Consider the following 21,013-nt stretch of genomic DNA (forward strand, 5'->3'; position numbering starts at 1 on the left):
CTAAGTTCAAATTTTCATTTTGGGCGATGCTATTTCATACGATTGATAACAAGATCAGCCATAATGATGAGAGCCTTTTGATAAGGGCTCTTAGCGAAGGATTGTACGATCTTGTTGGCCTCCGCGCAGTGTTTCTTCGCCAAGAATCTTGTTTGCTCGAGACCATTGGATTTGTGCACTAATTCGAAAGCCTTCTTGACGTCGCCGTGCTCTTGAAAACGGCGCATAATCATCGCGTTTAATTCCGGATACTGCAATGATTCAAATAACCGAAGAGAGCAACCGATTAAGATCCTGACGTTGATAAGAATCTCTATCAATGAGCATAATACATGACTTACTGACCTGCTCGCAAGCGAAGAGTACAGGGGCTGTCGCTAATCCAAGCTTGAGGTCAGCGGCCGTGGGTTTTCCTAGAGCCTCCGAAGAAGCAACGAAATCTAGAAGATCATCCACCAATTGAAAGGCCAATCCGACATTCCTGCCGTATTGGAAGGCCATCTCTATCATACGATCATCGACTTCGGCAAGTATAGCGACCTGAAATGACGTCGATTTAAAATCTTTTGAAATTCAAAAATTTATGAACAACTCTGGCGATGTAAACGGCAACTCATTTAGCAAGCAGTCCCATAACAATGCAGGCTTACCGCTTTAGAGCAATTGGCGATTAAACTCGCCGTTTTCCGATATGTCTTTGTGAGATAATGCGCGAACCTCTCGTTTTCCGTTTCTTTCGAGCCAAGCTGCATAAATTCCCCTTGCACCAAGTCAGTCACTATCTACGAAGTAATGTAATCTGCTTTAGACGTTGCGCTTTTCAATAGCCGATCTTGATTACATAATTTTAATTTGTGGCTCGCCTCCTCTGTTTGAAAAGGAGAAAAGAAAGAGGTAGCGATGTCATAAAATATTAAAAAAAAAAAAAAAAAAAGAATGATTTAAAATTAGCCACAGTGGGCGAGATTTAATTTTCGTACGCGTTTGGGAAGCTTTATTTGTCAGAATGTATTCAAAACAAGAGTTACGGTGCGTATCAGCCCAAATTTTTGCCAAGAATCGATTGCAGATCAAGGATTCTGCCATCAATATAAGCAAGGAAGATAGATTTAAGAGAAGAATCGATTTGAAAGTGCGACGAAATAATTTACCTGACTGATGGTGATGCTCACATCATCATTTTGGAGTCTGGAGATCATCAGGCAGGCGACTGCCAAGATATAATCCCCCGCCATGGCCACCTGAGAGCAAAATGATCGCTGTTACTTCTCTTAATTGAAGATATAATTAGTCTCTGCTATTAATGGTGTAAATCCTGTATCGCAATTATTATATATTATTAATTATTATATGTGATATGTTAACGGATAAAAGGAGTATCTCTCATTCATTTAGACACTTTTATATCAATATTTCATATCACTATCGTAACAATCTCTCTCATTCCAATAATATTATCCTCAATTCCATATGTCATTACTATAAACAGACATTCCTTGCCGATGTTTAAGTAGAGCGGATATGAAGCGTGACGTGAAACTTGGATTCAGCATTTCACGAGGTCATTCATTATATTAACAAAGTCGACGTGATTATAATCTAGTCCATTGCCTTTCACTGGACATTCTTCAAATCTCGAAGCTATACGAACGGCTTTGAGAAGGGGTGTTATATTTTCCAAGTTTGACGCGACTCGTTTAGCTCTTCTTCTCTTCTCTCATCCTTTTTCGTTTTAATCGCAACTTTTCGAGCTTTTTATATACTCATTTAATTTGATCAGATAGTAAGAGATACGCAAAAAAGCGCAATCTTTTAGATAAAAAATATTTAAATGATTAAATGGACGTGTGAAATGTTGGAAACTTTTTATCACAATAGAGAGACCGAGTGGCTCCCGAGTAGAGATTAAAAGGGTAATAAAAAAAAACAGAAACTTTGGGTAAAAAACTCGGTAAAGAAACTGTCTTTTATTTCCCCAAAAATGGCTTTTTCACCCTATTGACTATCCAGAATGTCCACTTTCAAAAATTTATAGCAAAAATCTAATTTTTATGCTTATTTATTAACCCTTGATGCACGGCTTTGAAAAATAAGCATCAAATTTACTAAAATGATCTTTAAATTACTAAAAATTAAATTATAAACTTAAATTAATTTAATTTAATTACAAACTTAAATTTACTAAAATTATTAGCATATCAGATTTCACGTCCTGTGTTATTCTCTCATTTCTGGTCCACAAAATAACAAAAATAACAATAGTTTAGCTATAAGAGAATTCTCTTCTAACTTTTATGAAACTTTAAAAATAAAAAACCTAAAAAATACTATTAAATTGTAAAAATTAAAATTAATCTGTTTTAAAATATTCGAACTAAACTAATTAAACAAACGCGAAGTAGTAATCAGCTCAGTCACACCTATTTAAATTGATTGTTGATCCAATAAAATTAATTTAATTCCCATACCACCTTTTGTTCGAAGAAAACTACACTATCTTTCAAAATTACCCTCCCCTCCCCCCAAAAAAAAGTTTTTTTTATTCCCAAAAATATCGCTTTTACTTAGTTTCTTCCCCCATTTTGAAAAAAACTCGATTTTTTAAAATCTCTACTCGTGAGTTTTGTCAGGAATATAAAAACAATCGCAGTTTTGGTATCTCAATCTTGCGGTCGTTGGATTCCGTCGGAAATCTTTGATGAACACATCGTTTACAACGAGCGACATCGTCGAGACCGCAACACCTCGACGGCTCTTAATGACCGCGGTCTATTGTGCGTCATACATGTTGATTTCTAAATTTCCTCATACATCAAATTTTAAAATGAACATACATTGCGCCGCTTTCTATTCTTCGCGCAATTTAATATTTGTCGACCTTATAAATTTCCTTACAAAAAACATTATGTACGCGCGTATACGTTTCTACATATAACTTGAAGCTTTCATTTCACAAAAGTAAGTAGCCTTTTAAAAGTACTAGGACCGCTACTATTTTTATTAAAAAATTTTAAAATCCCATGTCGATTGAAATATCGACGCTGGAATTCGAAGAACCCTGTAAGAGAGAAATACAATATATCCGGCGACGTCGGGCTATCCGTGTAGAAAGAGACACGAGGATAAACCTTTGTCGCGATGATGATGTTGTTTTAGTCGGGTAAAATGATTGAAGTAAGATGGTCTCGCGGGTCAACGCAATGGTTCAAGTGATTCAACAAACGGCTCGTAATTTCGAGTTTCACATCCGGCATCGCCGACGCGTCGCCTTTATTCTCACGCATCCTAATCGCGAAGATACAACCGAGAGACACCTGCGGGCAGGGTTTTCCCCTGAGCGCGAGCTGCTCCGGCGCGTGTGTACTTTCTTGCAATTATCCCGAAGCGACGTTTCGCTAAACGAGCATGAATCAGCGCGGAAAGTAGCGGTCCGCCGGCGAGAAACATTAATTCCGACTAATATTATCTCTCTCCGGGGAAACAGCTTAGAATAGGCTTCGGTACGGCCTTGCCGTTGCATGTTGTACGGTTTAACGAAATGAGAAACGAAGAGGCAGTAATCTTTAGCACGCATCACGGGAGCATATGGGCGAGCATATGGGTTTCGCTCTCTTCGCGTCTATAAACTTGCAATTTACACGAATAAATGAAAAATAAAAATTTTATTTTTTAATCATTAATTAACTATATATATATCAATTTTTTTATATATATTATATAATTAATATATATATATATATATTATATATATTATATATATATTATATAAGCATATAATTTATTTTATATATATGTATATATTAAATATGTATTTTATTAAATATGTAGTTTTTCTTATATATATATTTTTTTATATATTATATATTTATTTAATTGTATATACAATATATTATATATTAATAATTATATTATATACATTATATTATATTATATATATTAATTATATTAATTATATTATATTATATTATATATATATATATATTGTAATATATAATATATAATTATATTTGTTTTTTTATTTTATCTTTTTGATATCATAATTAAAATAATATGTATTAGAATATAATTATTTTGTTTATAACTATAGTATACTATAATAATATTGCTTCAAACATTTATCTGATTATCGATGCGAGCCGTAGTATTCTCTTATTTGTTGTTAGACAATATTCTCTCGTCATTTCGAATTTTGCACCTGCTTCACGATGGCTTACATACGAGGAGTCACACACTTTACACGCACGTAATCGCGTTATTGATAGGTGTAACTCAAAGATAATTATTGTACATACCTCGGCAGGAGTTCTCTCGATTAGCGATACGTTAATATACGAGCGAACTGTTGCACAATTCATTAGTTCAACTATGTCTCCGCCATTATTGTCGGCGAAGATGGTGGCAGCGACTTTCGTCGACTATCCTCGGACTTTCAATTTCTCTGGAAGGCGCTAATTCCATCATGCGTCAAGGTTGTCACACTTTTGCGACTGCCTCATAATATTTACGCCTGCGTTATTTCAGGATTCAATTATGCAAATCGCGATATATATATTGCATCGCCTGATCTCCACTCTGTTCAATTGGTTCTCACTTTTATCTCACATCAATCTTCAACGATATTGTTGTCGATCGATTAAATGCGTTACTTTTTTGCGATCCTTCACGTGACTCGATAAAGAAGATTCTACGTCTCCTGTATTTATTCGTAGGTATTCTACGCGAAATCTAAATAATTCCCGAGGAACTAGTTTTGCTGGGAAAATATAAGGTTGTGTGCAATTTAGTTTTTCTCGTGTCGTTACAAGCTGTCGTTGCGTTTCACAACGCATTATCGCGTCGATATGCATCGAGATATATCAGCATGTATCGAGTTAGACGCATTAAAGTGACAAGTTCCAAGACTGCAATGTCGTAACACCAGTGTGGAAATCGGAAAAATAGAGAACGGAGCTTCAATATCTTTCATGCAACACGGTCTTGCAATGTCTCGCAATGACCTTCTTTTAAACTTCTTCGCGTATCGAAAAATTTCAATTCAACGAATAAACTTTATTCGCAGAGTATTTATTTCCAACATTTATTTCTGATCAGAGATTAACTATTGTTTAATTGTGTGTCCGAACAATTTCCCACGCTATATATCCTTTTAAACTTAGACTCATAAACTCATATGGAAGAGAATTATTGATTATAAATATTCTGTAAAATTACTTAAAACGAGTTTAAATTATTTATCGAGAAATAATTGGGAGTGGCTGAAGAAGAATATATTTCAGAAAAAATGCGTGAAATTTCTGCGTTTTTTTTTTTTAATGGATAAAAAAATCTTTTCCAAATTTGTAAACTCTACCGAGAAGAAAAGTGAACGATTCTCTGGCGAGACATGTTCGTATGTAAAAGGTAGAAAAGGGGAACGGAGACGTTTTCCTGCGTACGTGTGTTTACACGTGCGTACTTGTGCGTGTGTCAATGTACTCTTTACGCGTTCTTGACCTAGCGCCTAGTCTTCGATCACATTCTCGTTTCGCTTGCCGTTGCATAGACCCTTGTATAACGCCGATGGTGAATGCAATTCAATCATTTTCGCCACGCCGATTGAAAGCTAATTAATAAGCATTAGAAACGCGGCAAGCGGCCGTCGTATATGGAAAAGCGCGAATGAAATTCAGGCCGTTCCGGCCGATTGCGAAAGTGCGTACATTAACTCCTATGCGTTTGAGAGTTAAATTTTTCGATCACGTGTCGCGCGTCGCGTCGTTCCAACTGTCGATTTCTAATATATGTAATTTCAGCAAGTAGAATTGACTAGTGGCTTTCGAAAAAGTTTTACATTGTTCCTTATATTCTGTTATAACGCGCTATCCTCGATCGATATTCTCCTGTCGATTCTTCCGAATTTTCCGACGTCTACGCAACAGGTGGAGGCCAAAAATACGCTTCCAAATCTAGAAAGCACGCGCGCTATCGGTGCCCAGCCATGAATCGCATTAGCCTCTTTCCTCTGATATTTTAAAGAGAGAGTTTCCGTCGTCGTCACTATACTGACGTTGTATAGTATAGTCGCTCTCGATAAAGTTTTAGTGAAAAAAAGAAGAAGAAAGCACCAGAACACCGGACAAATAATTACTTATTTAATTATACAGGATGTTCCAGATTAAGTAAAACTTCACGATCTTATAGGAAATTGAATTTGGAACAAAAAAATTCGTATAAACGTAGGTCCGGAAACGCTTTGTTAAAAAGTTATAGCTAATAAACTTTTTATAAGTAATTAGTTATGATGAAAATTTAATAGAAATATTTTTATGTTTGCATTTGCAATGTTTGCATTACAAATATAATGTTTACACAAAGACCATCAAAAGGTGTTGTTTCTTCTTTTAAGTTTCTGCTATTTTCATTGTTCTGAGCTTATTTTCATTCGAACGCCTTATCAAAATTAAATGAAATTGATATAATTTAGTTTGTTATTTAATTACCCGTCAGATTTATTTTGTTACCTTTTTCAAATGAATGAAGAATTTTGAAGTTATTTTTAAAAATCGTCAAAAGAAACGTGATTTTTCGAAATTTATTAGCTATAACTTTTTAACGAAGCGTTTCCGGGCCTATGTTTGTATAGGAACCTTTTTGTTCCAAATTCAATTTCCTATAAAATCCTAAAGTTTCATTGATCGGACTTGGAACATCCTGTATATGGACTTTTTTTTTCCGGCGAGAGAAAATACACCAAAATAATCGACATGTTATGTTTCTGTGCGACATCGATTCTGGCAAAAAGTTTAAAGAACCAGGACGACTAAATCTTTGCGAATCGAAAGATCGAATCTATCTAACCTTCTTTTGACTCCAGACAGCATTAACTGACGGTTTGCCTCGACGGATGTCCGACTGGTCGATCACATCGTCATGCAATAAAGAAGAGGTGTGGATCATCTCGGAGATCATCGCTACTTGTCGTTGCGAATGCGAGAGAACGCTGAAAAAAATGAAGCAGAAAAATGAACCATTTACGCAGAATTATTATAGCCTTCTGTTAAGTATTTTTTATTATAAATAGTTAATTATAATAGCTGGGATTGTGAAAATTACTCTAAAAGTAACTCAAAAGAACAAGTCATTACAATTTCCGTTACTTTTTTTAACAGGCCTATTACACGTCAAGATTATATAACACGCGTATAAAATTTACATTTTTTTAAGCATTAATAGCAATTTATAAACATTCATAAGTATTTTTTATAATAAAAACGATATATTTTCCATATTGATATCGCTCAAGAAAAAATAAATTTACGATTATAGAAGATGATATATATGGCCCTATATGATCTTATATCTTACATCTCCATTTTGTCTCGTGCACTATTTATATAAAGTATGTATAATAATTTTAATAATAATTTTTATTATTTTAATAAAAAAGATTAATATTAAATAATAGAAACATGTAACGGATAAAATGAGAGTAATAAATAAAAACGGTAAAGAGAAGCGTCAAATGTGTGCCACGTGTTGAGCAAAAAAATTTCGGATGCAAGCGTGAAATGTACGATAATTAAAATAAAAGTTCCAAGGACAGCGGGCACAAATAAAAGCTCAACGTGCCAGATGTGCATGTACGAAGGAATTTTTCGAATGTGCATTATTATTATTATTTTTTTTTTTTTTTGAGTTTCCTTGAAATTCATTTTGGCAATGGCTCGTTTGGTCTTTATGACAGTGAGACGGGTCCGTATGCATTGAGTTTGATATTTTCAAGCCTCTTTAACAATTTATATCTACTGTTTATAAATATGACACGTGTTACGCTTCTTTTCACTGATCTTATTTATTATTTTCATTTTATTAATTATATGTTTCTTCGCGCATGATATCATACGATCGATCTTTATTATATAATAACGTTTTGTAGATTGGTCTTGCGACATTCCGACTCGCGTTTCTTGATTAATTTTTATATTTTAAACTATTGAGATTATTTGAACTATTTATATCTAAAAAGTTCAAAATGTTTGGCACATTAAATTTAGTTTGTCTCATATAACTGTTTTTATGCACCATTTTTTTATTCATCCAACTTTTAGACAAATTTTTAAAATTTTGAATTGGCAATAATTTTTTCCAACATTTTTTCTAAGTTATAGAATAAAAATATGTATAAATAATATAAAGTCTACATTATATAAAGATATCGAAATTATTCGTTTAAGACGTAAAAATTTCGCACTTTGTTTTCCCCGTAAATTCTAAAATCCTTTCATTAGAATCGAAAATTCGTAATGAGACTTGCATGCTACACGCTTCGTATAATTTCATCCTTAAAGAGTATCTTATTTAACGAAATAAGCCGTAAATAGCCTGTTACAGTCTAATAATTTTCACACTTTTATAATAACGTGCTTAAAAAGAACCTCGACGCAAACACGAATTATGCTTTTGCTTTAAAGATCTCTTAATTATATCTCAACCAATCAATATATAAATCTATTGCTCCAAATCTAAATATATATCTTAGGATAGACACGCTATTGCAATTTTCATTCACGAGGCGTCCCATTCATGTTTTCAGTATAATTTACTCACACAAGAAATACGTATGCGCGCGCGCGCGCGCGCGTGTGTGTGTATGTATTAGGCGTCACTTTCATGGAGATCCGATTCGTCTCCGTACTACTTTGTCAGTACTTTTAATGCTTTCTAAACGTCGTAAGCATATATATATATATATTAGGTGTACAACTTTGCTTCCGCCGTTTTCCTATAGATGGCTTTAGCGGTAAATAGTGGTCGAAATAAATAGATCATAGACGTCATGCAATAAACTTGGGCATCTGTCAACATAACTCTATAGAAACATTAGTCGATTTGTGTCTGCATCATAAAGTTATTCTCGATTGAAAATGTCAGTTTACGAGCCAAATTCTCGTCATTTGCGGGAGGTTTTAATTTTCTGCTTCAATATGAAGAAATCTGCGGCCGAGGCTCATCGAATGCTCTCAAATACTTATGGTAAAGCCGCTATTAGTGAAAGAACGTGTCGTGAGTGTTTTCAACGCTTCAAGAACGGTGATTTTCACGTCGAAGACCGGCATAGCGGTGGAAGAGAGAAGGTTTTCGAAGATGCAGAATTGGAGGCATTACTTAATGAAGACTCGAGTCAAAGTCAAAAAGAATTGGCACGATCATTGGGAGTGGACAATACTTTGAATCATAAATGTATAACCAGTTTTTTACAATAAAGCCTCGAATTTCGGAAAAAAAACGGCGGAAGCAAAGTTGTACACCTAACATGTTTTCATAATCGCGGAGATTTATTGCTGTATATAATGCTAATAATAATAATAATAATAATAATAATAATAAAAATAAAAAAGAAACATCCAACTCTCTCACGCAAAATATTTATAATCATAAACTTTTCAAGATCTACATTGCTCCGCGCAATTTCAATTCAAAAAATTAGCTTATAAAATTTACATTTGAAGGATACTGATGTAATCATTGATATTATTATCTGCGCGTAATATAACAACATTCTTGTCAGCAGCTTGTAAGAATGGTAATGAATGACATCTCTAGTATATATATATATATATATATGTATATATAAATATGTTAATAATTCTATATTTATTCGCGATTTCCTTGTGTAATGTATCGACTAGTTATCCTCTACACTTCTGTTTGTCTTTTAAAAAATGAATGCTATTTTAAGCTTTTTCAAGGAGAAGAAAGAGAATTTTATTTTTGCATTTTTCTGCGATTAATTCTTTCTCGATAAAAATTTCAAAAACATATACAGAGATGTTTGCGTCCACTTACTTTCTTCCCTTGTGGTAATTAATAGCTCGTGCCATGAGTATTGTGAGTATGGGTCGTATCGCTTTTCCCTGGCCATCCAAGTAATACGTGCTTATCGGCTGCAGCTCTTCTTGCGTAGTATTGTTAATAAGTTCCTGGAATATATGCACGTATCTCCGAATTTTCGATATCAATGAAAGATTCAAAGATTCGTATAATAAAAATCATAGTCGAATATCACAAAGTAGCTATATTAAAAATATATAATTTAATTGCAATTTATAATATATATTATTGTGTTATGTATAATAATATATTAATATACAATATATAATAATATATATTAATATCTAATATATAATATTATTATTAATTTTATATGTAATTTATAAATAAAACATCCCTCTCCATACAAATCAAATCGTAACAACGATACGTCAAGTCAATTCTTTAAAATAAGGTTCGCCTATACTGAGAAAAAAAGTCGTTAACTTAATTAAATGCCTTTAATTAGTTATCATTCTTTTAATTGAAATATTTAAATCAAATAAATCACTTAAATATTTCAGTGTTTAATTAAATGCATTTTATAGTCAAGTTAACGATTTATTTTTCTCAGTGCAAGATCAATCGAAAATTTAGGCTTCGTTTATTTATTTCTGAAGTCATTTTCATCCCTAAAGCGTTTACATTTCGCCTTTTTCAGAGACAGTTCGAAAACTATTCTATTACGGAAAGATAATTCTAGTTTTCAACCAAAAATATGGGTCATTTTTATTCCCGAAACGAACCATTTGCTAAAATATCGTGTTTTTCAAATTAAAAATAGATCGAAAATTGTTTACGTTACGATATTTTTGTTACGAAAAAATTATTTCAATTTTTAACAAGAAATATCGGCCTGTAGACTCCTATTACCGAACACGCTGTATTACGTATGATATTAATCGATTAGATATGATATTAATTGATATGATTACGCTTGTCCGAGACATTTCCGTAAAACTTGTTCCCGGGACTTCGAAAGGCGAGATGCGTTAAGATAGAGAGAAATCTGACTCTCGTCTCTCCTTTTCGAAACGTTATTGAAATTCGTTCCGTGAATTAAATATCAACTATCTTCGTTGCAATGAACAAAACAGGATTCCGCCGATCAGATGAACCTCTTTCAATTCCAGACATGACACTGACTGAAAGTTTCTTCTGGAATTTGGCCAGAGTCGAAAATAACTTTCGATTTCGATGTCATTATTATTTTTTTTTCTTTCAAACGATCAGAAATTGATATTGAGGGGACTCGACATTGTTTAAGTTATCGATGTTATAATAATAATAATAATAATTTATGTATATGTATTCTCCGATTTCTCTAACTTTCCTCAGATCAAGTAACGTTCGTTGAAGTTAAAATGGTTCGTCAAGTGCAATTTCTTTTGCTCCATCGTAACGTTAATGTCTACAATATACTGTTAAACCATTTCTATTTTTAAGAATCGATAATTTTAATGATGACAAATTGAATCAAATTTAGGATTTTACGTTTGCACAAAACTATTCTTATTATTCTATATTAGTCTTATTATTTTATAATCAACGTGTATACTATTAAACTCTCTAGTTGCAATTGTAAGAGTGTACAAGATGTGCTTTAACTGAGCTTCAACTCAGCTGATACAATCGAGAAAATTTTATTCTAAAATATGTAGAAAGTGTAGAATAAATTCTTTATAACACGAGGCTAATAATTGTAATATAAAGTCATTAAAGTAATTGTACTATAAAGTCATTCAAGCTTAAAAAAACTGTAAATATATATTATCAGGTTTATAAATTTTAAAGTCAAAACAAAGGTTCGAAAAAAAATTTATTTCATATATTTTCAATTTATTTTTTTTTTTTACATTATCTTCTCCCAATTATATCACCAGTTACGGGACACCCTGTGTATAAGGATATATAAAATAGTTGGCCTTGATTCCACCCCTTTATTAATTTATTAGAGTCAAAAGCCTATATATTAGCTACCGCGTTTCTTGATGACAGTCGCAGTTGATGAATATTCGAACATTATGTTAAGACTTTGCGGTCAAATTTCTCTGTAATACTTGAGAAGCGTGCCATCTCGTTTATATAGTTGGTTACATGATTCAATTACTTCGTGCTTCATGTTAAAAGATGAGAAGAACTAACGATCAATCAATATATTACATTCTTTCCTTATATGTAAACTACCCTTACACATTAATATTATTCCACACGCTAACGTACCCACATTTGAATGGTGTTTATATAAAATAAATAATTAATTTTTGTACAAATGTCAAAAATTAATTCCTCACAGAAATAAATAATTTTAAAGCGATAGAAGAACGCAGAATATTTTTGTTTCGACTTAATAGATAACAATCAAATGGGGCACTTTCTTTTTCGCAGATCGAGCAAATTTCACACTATATGCTGTACGCGAACGATTATGAGTAAAAGGTCTCTTCTCGGCCACACGCAGACCAGCTGCTTTCGCTGACGGGCTAAAACGCAATAAGTGAAGACGCAGTCACGTAAAAACCGTACGGCTCTTCATCAATATCCGTAAACGTGCTTTTAAAACAATCGTGAAAATTTCGTGTGCCATTTAAAATTTTACAAACTTAAGGACGTTTCGGCTGTACGATAGTAGCAAAAAAAAAAAAAAAAAAAAAAAACCTGTCAAAATTAAAAAGAAAAAACATATTTCTTACGTTTATACTATTTGAAAAATCAAATAAATAAATCTGAATTATAAGAGAATTAAAGTATTGTATTACAAAATAATATGGTTTTTAACGTCTTCGTAAAAGAAAATAGTTCTAATTAATGGTTATCCTAATTTACGACAAAAACTTTTGATCGCGAATACCCCCTGAAATCAATTGTAAGAAACAAAAAAGAGTAATTTACAGAAAGAGAGAGAGAGAGAGAGAGAGAGAGAGAGAGAATATTTTTATACAATTTTTAGTAAATAATTATTAAACGAGTAAGTGTGGATCTAAATCAATTTTGCACAAATTTTTATTAGAATTTTCTTAATATATGTAAAAAATTTCATTTCATTGGCAATGTTTTTTCCTTGTCAAATTTGTTAATAAATGCTACAATACGCGATTTTCCATAAAAATCAAATTTTAAATTTAATCTAATTTTAAATTTAAATAATTTCCAAACTATTAAGAGAATTGTGCTTAGCTTTTGCACAGATATGTACTCAGCAGAAATAGTAAAACAATCTACGAAATTTTCATGTTTTTGTCAATGTTTTGACATATGACACACCCTTAAAAAAAAAAAAAAAAAAAAAAAGCCTATGGTAAAGATTAAAAAAAGAGTATTTTATTTTGTATACGTGTAATTTTTCGCGACGTTATGTAAAAATATTGGAACAAAGATATCACTTGTGCAGTCTAAATCTAGTTATTTTATTCCGGATCAAGGAGTAAGGAATTAGCTGAAACGTTATGTGAAATCAAAATTCGATTACACGCACATTTTCTACTAATTACACTTTTTGCCACACGCATCTTTGCCGCATCGCTAGGTTCGTCGTACTATTGGCCGGTACTATTTCATAATACAGCGTATACGTAATATCGATGAAGTCAATTACATAAATAGCCGTTAAGACTCCGTGTGCTCTTACTTCCCGAAAGTTTCTCGAGGCTGTACATGTAAATGACAATCGCCTCGTACGAATAGGGATTAATAGCCTTCGGCTTATTTTATGTAATGAATTCGTGTATTTCTTGTTCAGTAATGGCATATTGTGTCCCCATCAAGACTTTTAAATTACTATATTTATTTCAATATTCGTTTAAAACTTATATTACATTAAGAGAAGAGAAATTTTTTTTTATTTATTATATAATTATGATTATAATTAAAAATTGTTGATTTATTACATAATTATAATTCTTGCATTAAAAATGTTCTATGTGGGAGGATAATTTATTTTTTCACAAAATCTAACGAGATTGAAAACAATAGAGATTCTTATATATATTCTATTTATCATTGATTTTATATATATATATATAAAAAAAAAAAAAAAAAAAAAAAAAAAAAATCCTACGATTTTTCAGATGCAATTAAACAATAATAATAATAAAATTTACCAATCGTATGTCGCCGAACATATCCTTAAGGTCGTCCTCCGCAAGTCTATAAGGATCGATTTGGTAATCGGGCAAAGATCCAGGCATCTGCGTTTGCATAGTGCTCGTTGCCCTCGCAAGACCTATCCTGTTGTCCCGCGTATTCGTTTTGTTCTGCAAATGGAAAAAGAAGAAAGTTCTCTCCGTATTACGTCAAATATTGACCATAAACTTATATTATCCCGTAAAAAATTAACTACGCAATACCACAAATATTTACTATATCCCAGGTTTCAAACATGACTATCAAATATTCTTAGAACCGTGTACATATTACCAATATTATCTTTTTACTTATAGCTGTAATGCAATTTATTTAAATTTTAATATTTGATTAAATTTTAAATGAGAGAGAGAGAGAGAGAGAGAGAGAAGAGAACAAAGAAAATATTTTTTATTAACTATACGAATTAATGAAGTAATACCGAATTGTCTCTACCTCTACAAAAGAATACGTAATTATATGAATATATTATAATTTTAAGACTTTCATTCAATAAAAGCCATTGTGAATAGAAATAGTAAAAGTGAAAAAAAAAGACTGGAAATACTTTATCACACATTGTCCTTTAAGCAAACGTAAATACCCGTATTTATCTCGCTGCTTCTAATTCGCTCTTTTAATCTTATAATAATTAATGTTATTATTTGTTTATCACGGAGAGATAAAGTGGGTTTATTAGATGAGTCGATTAGCAAAATAAAATGATAATAGTTTGAACGGGACAATTATTTAATATTGCACACAAGGATTGAGATATCTCTCTCTCTCGGTATACGTCCGACGCAACGCGCGACTTACTACTGTCGCTGGTCTGACCTTATTCGAGCAATTACTACTCTTGCGACACGTCCGCCGCGTCGTAGCTCTTACTACTCGGAAAAAAAATAGCGCTAATTAAGATACCCCAATTGCGTGCCTTGCCGCAAAATGATAATAAATATTATCGATTAATATTCCATTCTGAGTTTTAATTATATAATAAATAAAAAATTTTTTTCTTGTCTCTATTTCTTGTGTAATAACTTTACACGAAAAATTATATATAATATTTTTCTTTAGAGTAATTCGTATTCTATTTATTGTGTGTAATGTATAATTAATAATTTATATTCATTTATAAATTACACACATTATAATTTAAAATTTCAATTTATAATTATGCAAATTATGTATGCTTTATGTATATTAACACAATTAAATATGATAAAGATATTAATTTTGACATTATAAATTATATCTTGAGAACAGTATTGTTGACGAGTTTTGAAAGGGGAAGAGAGACAATTGAAAAAAATGACGATTTCAATCAGCATTTTATGCTGATAATAAGTTTTTTGAAAGTTTTAAAACAGCATGTTTTAGATCAAAAGAAACAGATATATATATATATATATATATATATATATATATATATATATATATATATATATATACTGGATGGCCCATTTTAATCCATCCAGTCGAATATCTCAAAAACCAAGCCCGGAAGAGAAAAATGTTTCAAACAAAAGTTATGTGGCTTCAAGGGGGCCATAAGATGGCGACAATGATTTGACCTTGGAATATCATTTGAAGGTCATGTGGAGGTCAACTTTAAAATCTTAAATAGAAACCCCCATTTTTTATTCAGTATTCTTGTAGCTGACATCGAGAGCTTTCCAAAACACTATAATAAAGTATTTTTTCATTAAGTACTTTTTGAGTTATTTTATATTTTAATCTGACATATTTTGATATAAAAAATAAAATATTTCGTAAAATATTCAGTTTTCGATAATCTTACCGTAATATTTCTATGTACAGAATAATAAGATAAATTAATTAGTGCCAAAAAAAAAACAAATAATTGTTTAAAAAAATACATTGTAAATAATTTTCTTAAAAACAATTTTTTTTTTATACTAATTGATTATATATATATATATATATATTCAAAATAGTAGTAAAAATTTATTTTGAAATGCAATGTAAAACTTTCAAATTTCATTCATACTTCTCCATGTATAATTTATTTATTTATATCTTTATACTTTGTCAATGATTTTTCAAAATTTTTCAAATAGAAAATACTACGGTCGCTTCGTGCGAAACGTAGGCGCTATTAATTACGAAGCATTATTGACCAAACCTATCTTTCCCATGAGTATTTTCGTAACGATGGAATGTTAGATGCTCTCACAAACACTTCACGATTCCCATCGTCTTCGGACACTAAGGAACGACAAGTATTCCTTCGCTCTATACATAACGATGTCCCCTCTCGTTATCGAATTCCCCATTCGATTTCTTAGCATTCAGTATACTGTTTCATTAGATATAACCGGATATATATGATATGGAATTTTGTATAATTAAGTTACATGAAATATTCTTCACTTAATGCCTATTACGAATACTAATCTTTTAATTATCACGTCTTATAACGGTTTACTCTCGCCCATATTTTGTTATGTAAAACGCGCCGATAGTATCAGCGTAAACGAGCAGTAAAAATTTTTAATTTGTTAATTAAAATTTATTAAATTAAAATTCCATTAAAAAGTAATTTCTTTATTTAATCCTTTTACTCAAATATGTCATTATTTTAATATAGATCACTAAAACTATAATCTTCTGACATAATAGAAAATAATCTTGATAATCTTGATAGCTCGTTAAAATTTTCTATATAAATTACATATCATTTTTCTGATAAAAGACATGTGTTTAATTATACGTGTGTGTATCTTTTATCTTCCTGAATAATCAGATAATCTCAGATTCATGTACAACTTAAGTTTAAAAAGCAGATAATAATAAAATTAAAGAAAAGAATATATGTATTTATATAATAATGATAGATATTTGTTTTTTTTTTTTTACATTGGTGCAAATCTTACACGGTGTATAAAGATTCATTTATCGATGGATTAATCGAGGTCACGATAGGCAAATAGCGATCTGTATATAAGCATACAAGTGTACGCAATAAGCCGATCGCCGATGATCGGTGACCGGCACAACCTTGTAAGTCTGACGCGCGCGTATATAAGCGCTTGAAGATAATTAATTAAACTACCCTGCACGAATCTTTTCGAGCTAGGCATATTGTAAACACTCGCAAATGTCACTTCTTTGCAAACTTTCCGTCTTACAAAACAATATCTGTCATTTGCATACGTAATATACAATATTAATCTCCTAGAAATCAAATTCTTGTGAAATTTAAAAACTCTAGATAAAAATTAGACTCTAGATTAGAATGTCGCTAGATTTTTATATATAATTTCAATTCGTACATATAATTATATATAATTAAATGTTGTATTTATTATTTTATTTTATTTTATTTATTTTATTTATTAATATATTCTTCTATAATAAATCGTGCGCTTATTTCGTGACATGGCGCTCGCAAATATATCCGTAAACAATGCAAATGTATCGATGAAGGATATCTACATCAAGTACGATTTAATAATAATTTATTTATAATAATAAACAATTTCATTTTTCCGAAAAAATTCCGAGTATCGTTCCGATGCTTTTAAACGATACAGGCGTCGCGAAGGATATGCAACGTTGAGCAATCGTTGCATTTGATACGTGTTTAGCAATTTCCATGCGCACGCACGTAAAGTTATTATTATTATATTCCTGGATAATTGCTGGTAGCGGCAACAAGCAAGTTCACTGTATCCGACTTTTACCTCTCTCGCGAATGTATTCTACGTCAAGGCTAACGTCGAAGGAAATCTCAAGTCCGTGAAAAAAATAAAAAAAAATAAACGACAGCGTGAAACCAGTTACATGGGTAAAGCGCCCATTTTTTTATAGAGAAAAAAAAATCTAAATATAAACGAAAATTAAAATAAACTGGTAATAAACCATTTTTTTTCATCGGCTTCATCCACTCGCGCGTTCTCCAATACTACTCGCGATTGTTTAATCGATAATAATTATTTTTATTCCAATAATAGATTTAATAATTGTATTCGATATTTGTACGGCGAGAGTGATCCGGCAGACGTAATCGTCAGCGAGTAGTGTCAAAGTATTCGTCAAAGTATTCGTTCATGGTCGCGTGATTCGCAAAAACGTTTCAATTATCGCACCGCTGATAATACGTCCCGCACATGCAACGATTGATTTATCAATTTTGTTAACGACGTTGAAAATGCCTAAATCTTACGATGGGGACGGTTATGAAAGCCGCCTGTGTCACGTGATATCACGTAACAGTTGGCATAACTTTAAAGTGGAGAGCTACGTCAGACCGTAACCAGCTGCTACGACTTTCCTAAATTCCGCTAGTGTACTCTCATCGGTAAATCAAAAGCGTGACATCGCCTACGATCGATGAAATACCGAATGTTCGCATTACGAATTCCTTGGGCAATTTTGAAAGCGAGTTTTCTTCTCTCTCTACCAAAATGGTCAAGCGTTTGAAAATTTTCGAGTAATTAAGTATTGAAAGTAAAAGGGAGGCTTAAAAAAAAAAAAATGATGATTAAACGACGATAAAATTAATAAGCAAATAAAAAAGAGATAAAATAATACTTTTCAAACAATTTCAACAAAATTATGCTGTCATTAAAAATATGATTTTGTGAACCTAAATTTAAAATAATATAAAAAAACATCCTATAAATAAAAATAGGCAACAATGTATTTATAGATAAAAAAAATATCTTGTTAAATAACAAATTATTGCTAATACTTATGGGAGATTTTCCTCAGAGGATATATTCTCGGTTAGCACCTATAATTGTAATAAATTCAATTGATGTATAAATAATTCAAGAGATAAAGATACTTTATTGCGGTTATTGGGATAAGTAAAGATAGCCAAGAGCTCGTTTATATCAATGATTTGAAGTAATAACTATCGTTACGTCCATCGAGGGCCTCATTCAAGCATCTGTCGCAAGAATCACACCTGCGACACTTGATAGATGAAAGGAGTTAACTTGTAAAGAAAATATGGATTAAAATCGCGCACCCCATCAATACATCTCCCGTATTGCGATTATCCGTTTTATTGTCCATAAAAAGAGGACGAAAGGATGTATATATAATGAGGAGTAAACTTTTGTGTGTAGAATTTCTTCTGCGAATCTCAGTGCAGCGATCGTAGAATTGGCGCGTGAAACTCTCACGCGTATTGGGAATTGGGTGGAGTTAATCGTAGATCATCGAATAGTTAAGTCCGGTTTTTCTGTAAGAGGAGAAAGTAAGGTTACATGGCTGGACTGTCCGCAAGTTGGATTGTGGCAATGCGATGTTATAAACTTGGTCGGGGATCACTGCCTGGAGGAAGAAATAGTCGCGGCCTTCTCGACCTCTCTTCGACGTGTTAAATCGCCTCGACATAAACGAGGATATGATGAACCGTTGCAAGAGTCACAATTGAAAAGGCGGCCGGATGTTTGACGTAAGAGACTGCTCATAATTTCTTAGCAACTAGGAAGAACACTTTTTCAGAAATTTTTCTTCTTGAGAGGAAAGAGAGGGGGCAGATTGGTGGGAGGAAGATACATTACTCGAGAGGGAAACCAGTGTAACGGCTAAAAAAAAAAAAGACTATTCTTAATGATTTTTTTCTAGTAAATAATTGCTTCCCTATAGAGGAAGCTTTGTTTTCGTGACAAAATTTTTTTTCCAATTTTTTATGCCAATGTGTTCAGAATGTTCTAAAACGTCGAAAAATCATATTCTTAAATAATGTATGTTATGCATGTACGCGATTTGTTGTGCGACCGCTAACTTTCGCAATTTTTGAGATATCTAGTTAAATTTTTTTTACATGGATAGATTTTGATTAAAGGATGGTTGGTATTGAATTTGGTGAGAATCGGTGAAAGGGTTCGTTTTTTATAAAATTTTGAGTTTTTTAAAGAAATGTCTGTATACGTTGTAAACTTTTGCAAATTTCGAAGTATTGGGTTAAATTTTTTTACATAAATAGAGTATCATTAAAGGATGGTTGGTATCGAATTTAGTGAGGATCGCTTCTTTATCTTTTTATTTCGCTCACAAAGCTTCCTCTATGAGGAAGCAAAAATTGAAAAATCCGCATACTTAAAGGAGCTTAAACTTTGCGAGATAAAATGATGTGTAGGTTTCCAATCCAGCTTGTTTCTTTTTTTCAAATCACAAATGATTTCAGATTGAAATCGATTTCAAATGATTTTATCGATTTCATGAGTTCATGATTATATATATCTTTTTTTAAAATTATGTATAGAAATTATGTATCAAAAATTATATATACACAAAAAAAAAACTGAAAAATTTTGATATACCATTTTTTTTTTGTAGCTTCCAGCCTCTAGCTGAAAGTTCAAAATAAACATTTATATATATATACTGGGTGGCCCATTTTAATTCATCCAGTCGAATATCTCAAAAACCAAACCCGGAAGAGAAAAATGTTTCAGACAAAAGTTGTGTGGCTTCAAGGGGGCCATAAGATGGTGACAATGATTTAACCTTGGAAAATCATTTGAAGGTCATGTGAAGGTCAACTTTAAAATCTTAAATGGAAACCCCCATTTTTTATTTAGTATTCTTGTAGCTGACATCGAGAGCTTTCCAAAACACTATAACTAAATGTTTTTCCATTAAGTACTTTTCGAGTTATTTTATATTTTAATCTGACAAATTTTGATATAAAAATTAAAATATCTCGTAAAATATTTAGTTTTCGATAATCTTACCGTAATACTTTTATATACAGAATAATGAGACGAATCAATTAGTATAAAAAAAAAAATTGTTTTTAAGAAAAAGTATGTAATTATTTACAATGTATTTTTTTAAACAATTATTTATTTTTTTCATTACACTAATTGATTGGGGCCACCCAGTATATATGGATATATACATATATCCATATTTGTTAAAGATTGCCCAAATTTTATTACAGTTTTGATATTACTGTTCCAAACTTTGATATAAATGATATTTTTAAAAAACAAACAAAACTTGAGGTTTGAGAAATTGGCCTCCGAAATCGACATATAAAAATTATGGAAATATG

At 31.6% G+C, this 21,013-nt stretch overlaps 1 protein-coding gene across 1 annotated transcript in view; it reads right to left on the bottom strand.

The window, feature by feature from the left end:
- The window catches only part of Qless (decaprenyl diphosphate synthase subunit 1 qless), a 42,037-nt gene continuing 21,024 nt past the window's right edge, over nt 1-21,013 (bottom strand). Inside the window, exons 2-8 of the mRNA XM_070303923.1 lie at nt 13,950-14,102; nt 9,826-9,959; nt 6,838-6,979; nt 1,152-1,241; nt 651-782; nt 346-540; nt 1-251 (exon numbers count right to left, since the gene is read on the bottom strand). Coding sequence (XP_070160024.1) covers nt 30-251; nt 346-540; nt 651-782; nt 1,152-1,241; nt 6,838-6,979; nt 9,826-9,959; nt 13,950-14,102 — 1,068 coding nt within the window. The 3' untranslated portion in view covers nt 1-29. The remainder of the gene's footprint in view (nt 252-345; nt 541-650; nt 783-1,151; nt 1,242-6,837; nt 6,980-9,825; nt 9,960-13,949; nt 14,103-21,013) is intronic.

Source organism: Polyergus mexicanus, unplaced genomic scaffold (genome assembly GCF_030449975.1).
Source record: "Polyergus mexicanus isolate NDT 795.1 unplaced genomic scaffold, iyPolMexi1.0 SCAF_11, whole genome shotgun sequence".
In the NCBI taxonomy this organism is placed as follows: Eukaryota; Metazoa; Arthropoda; class Insecta; order Hymenoptera; family Formicidae; genus Polyergus; species Polyergus mexicanus.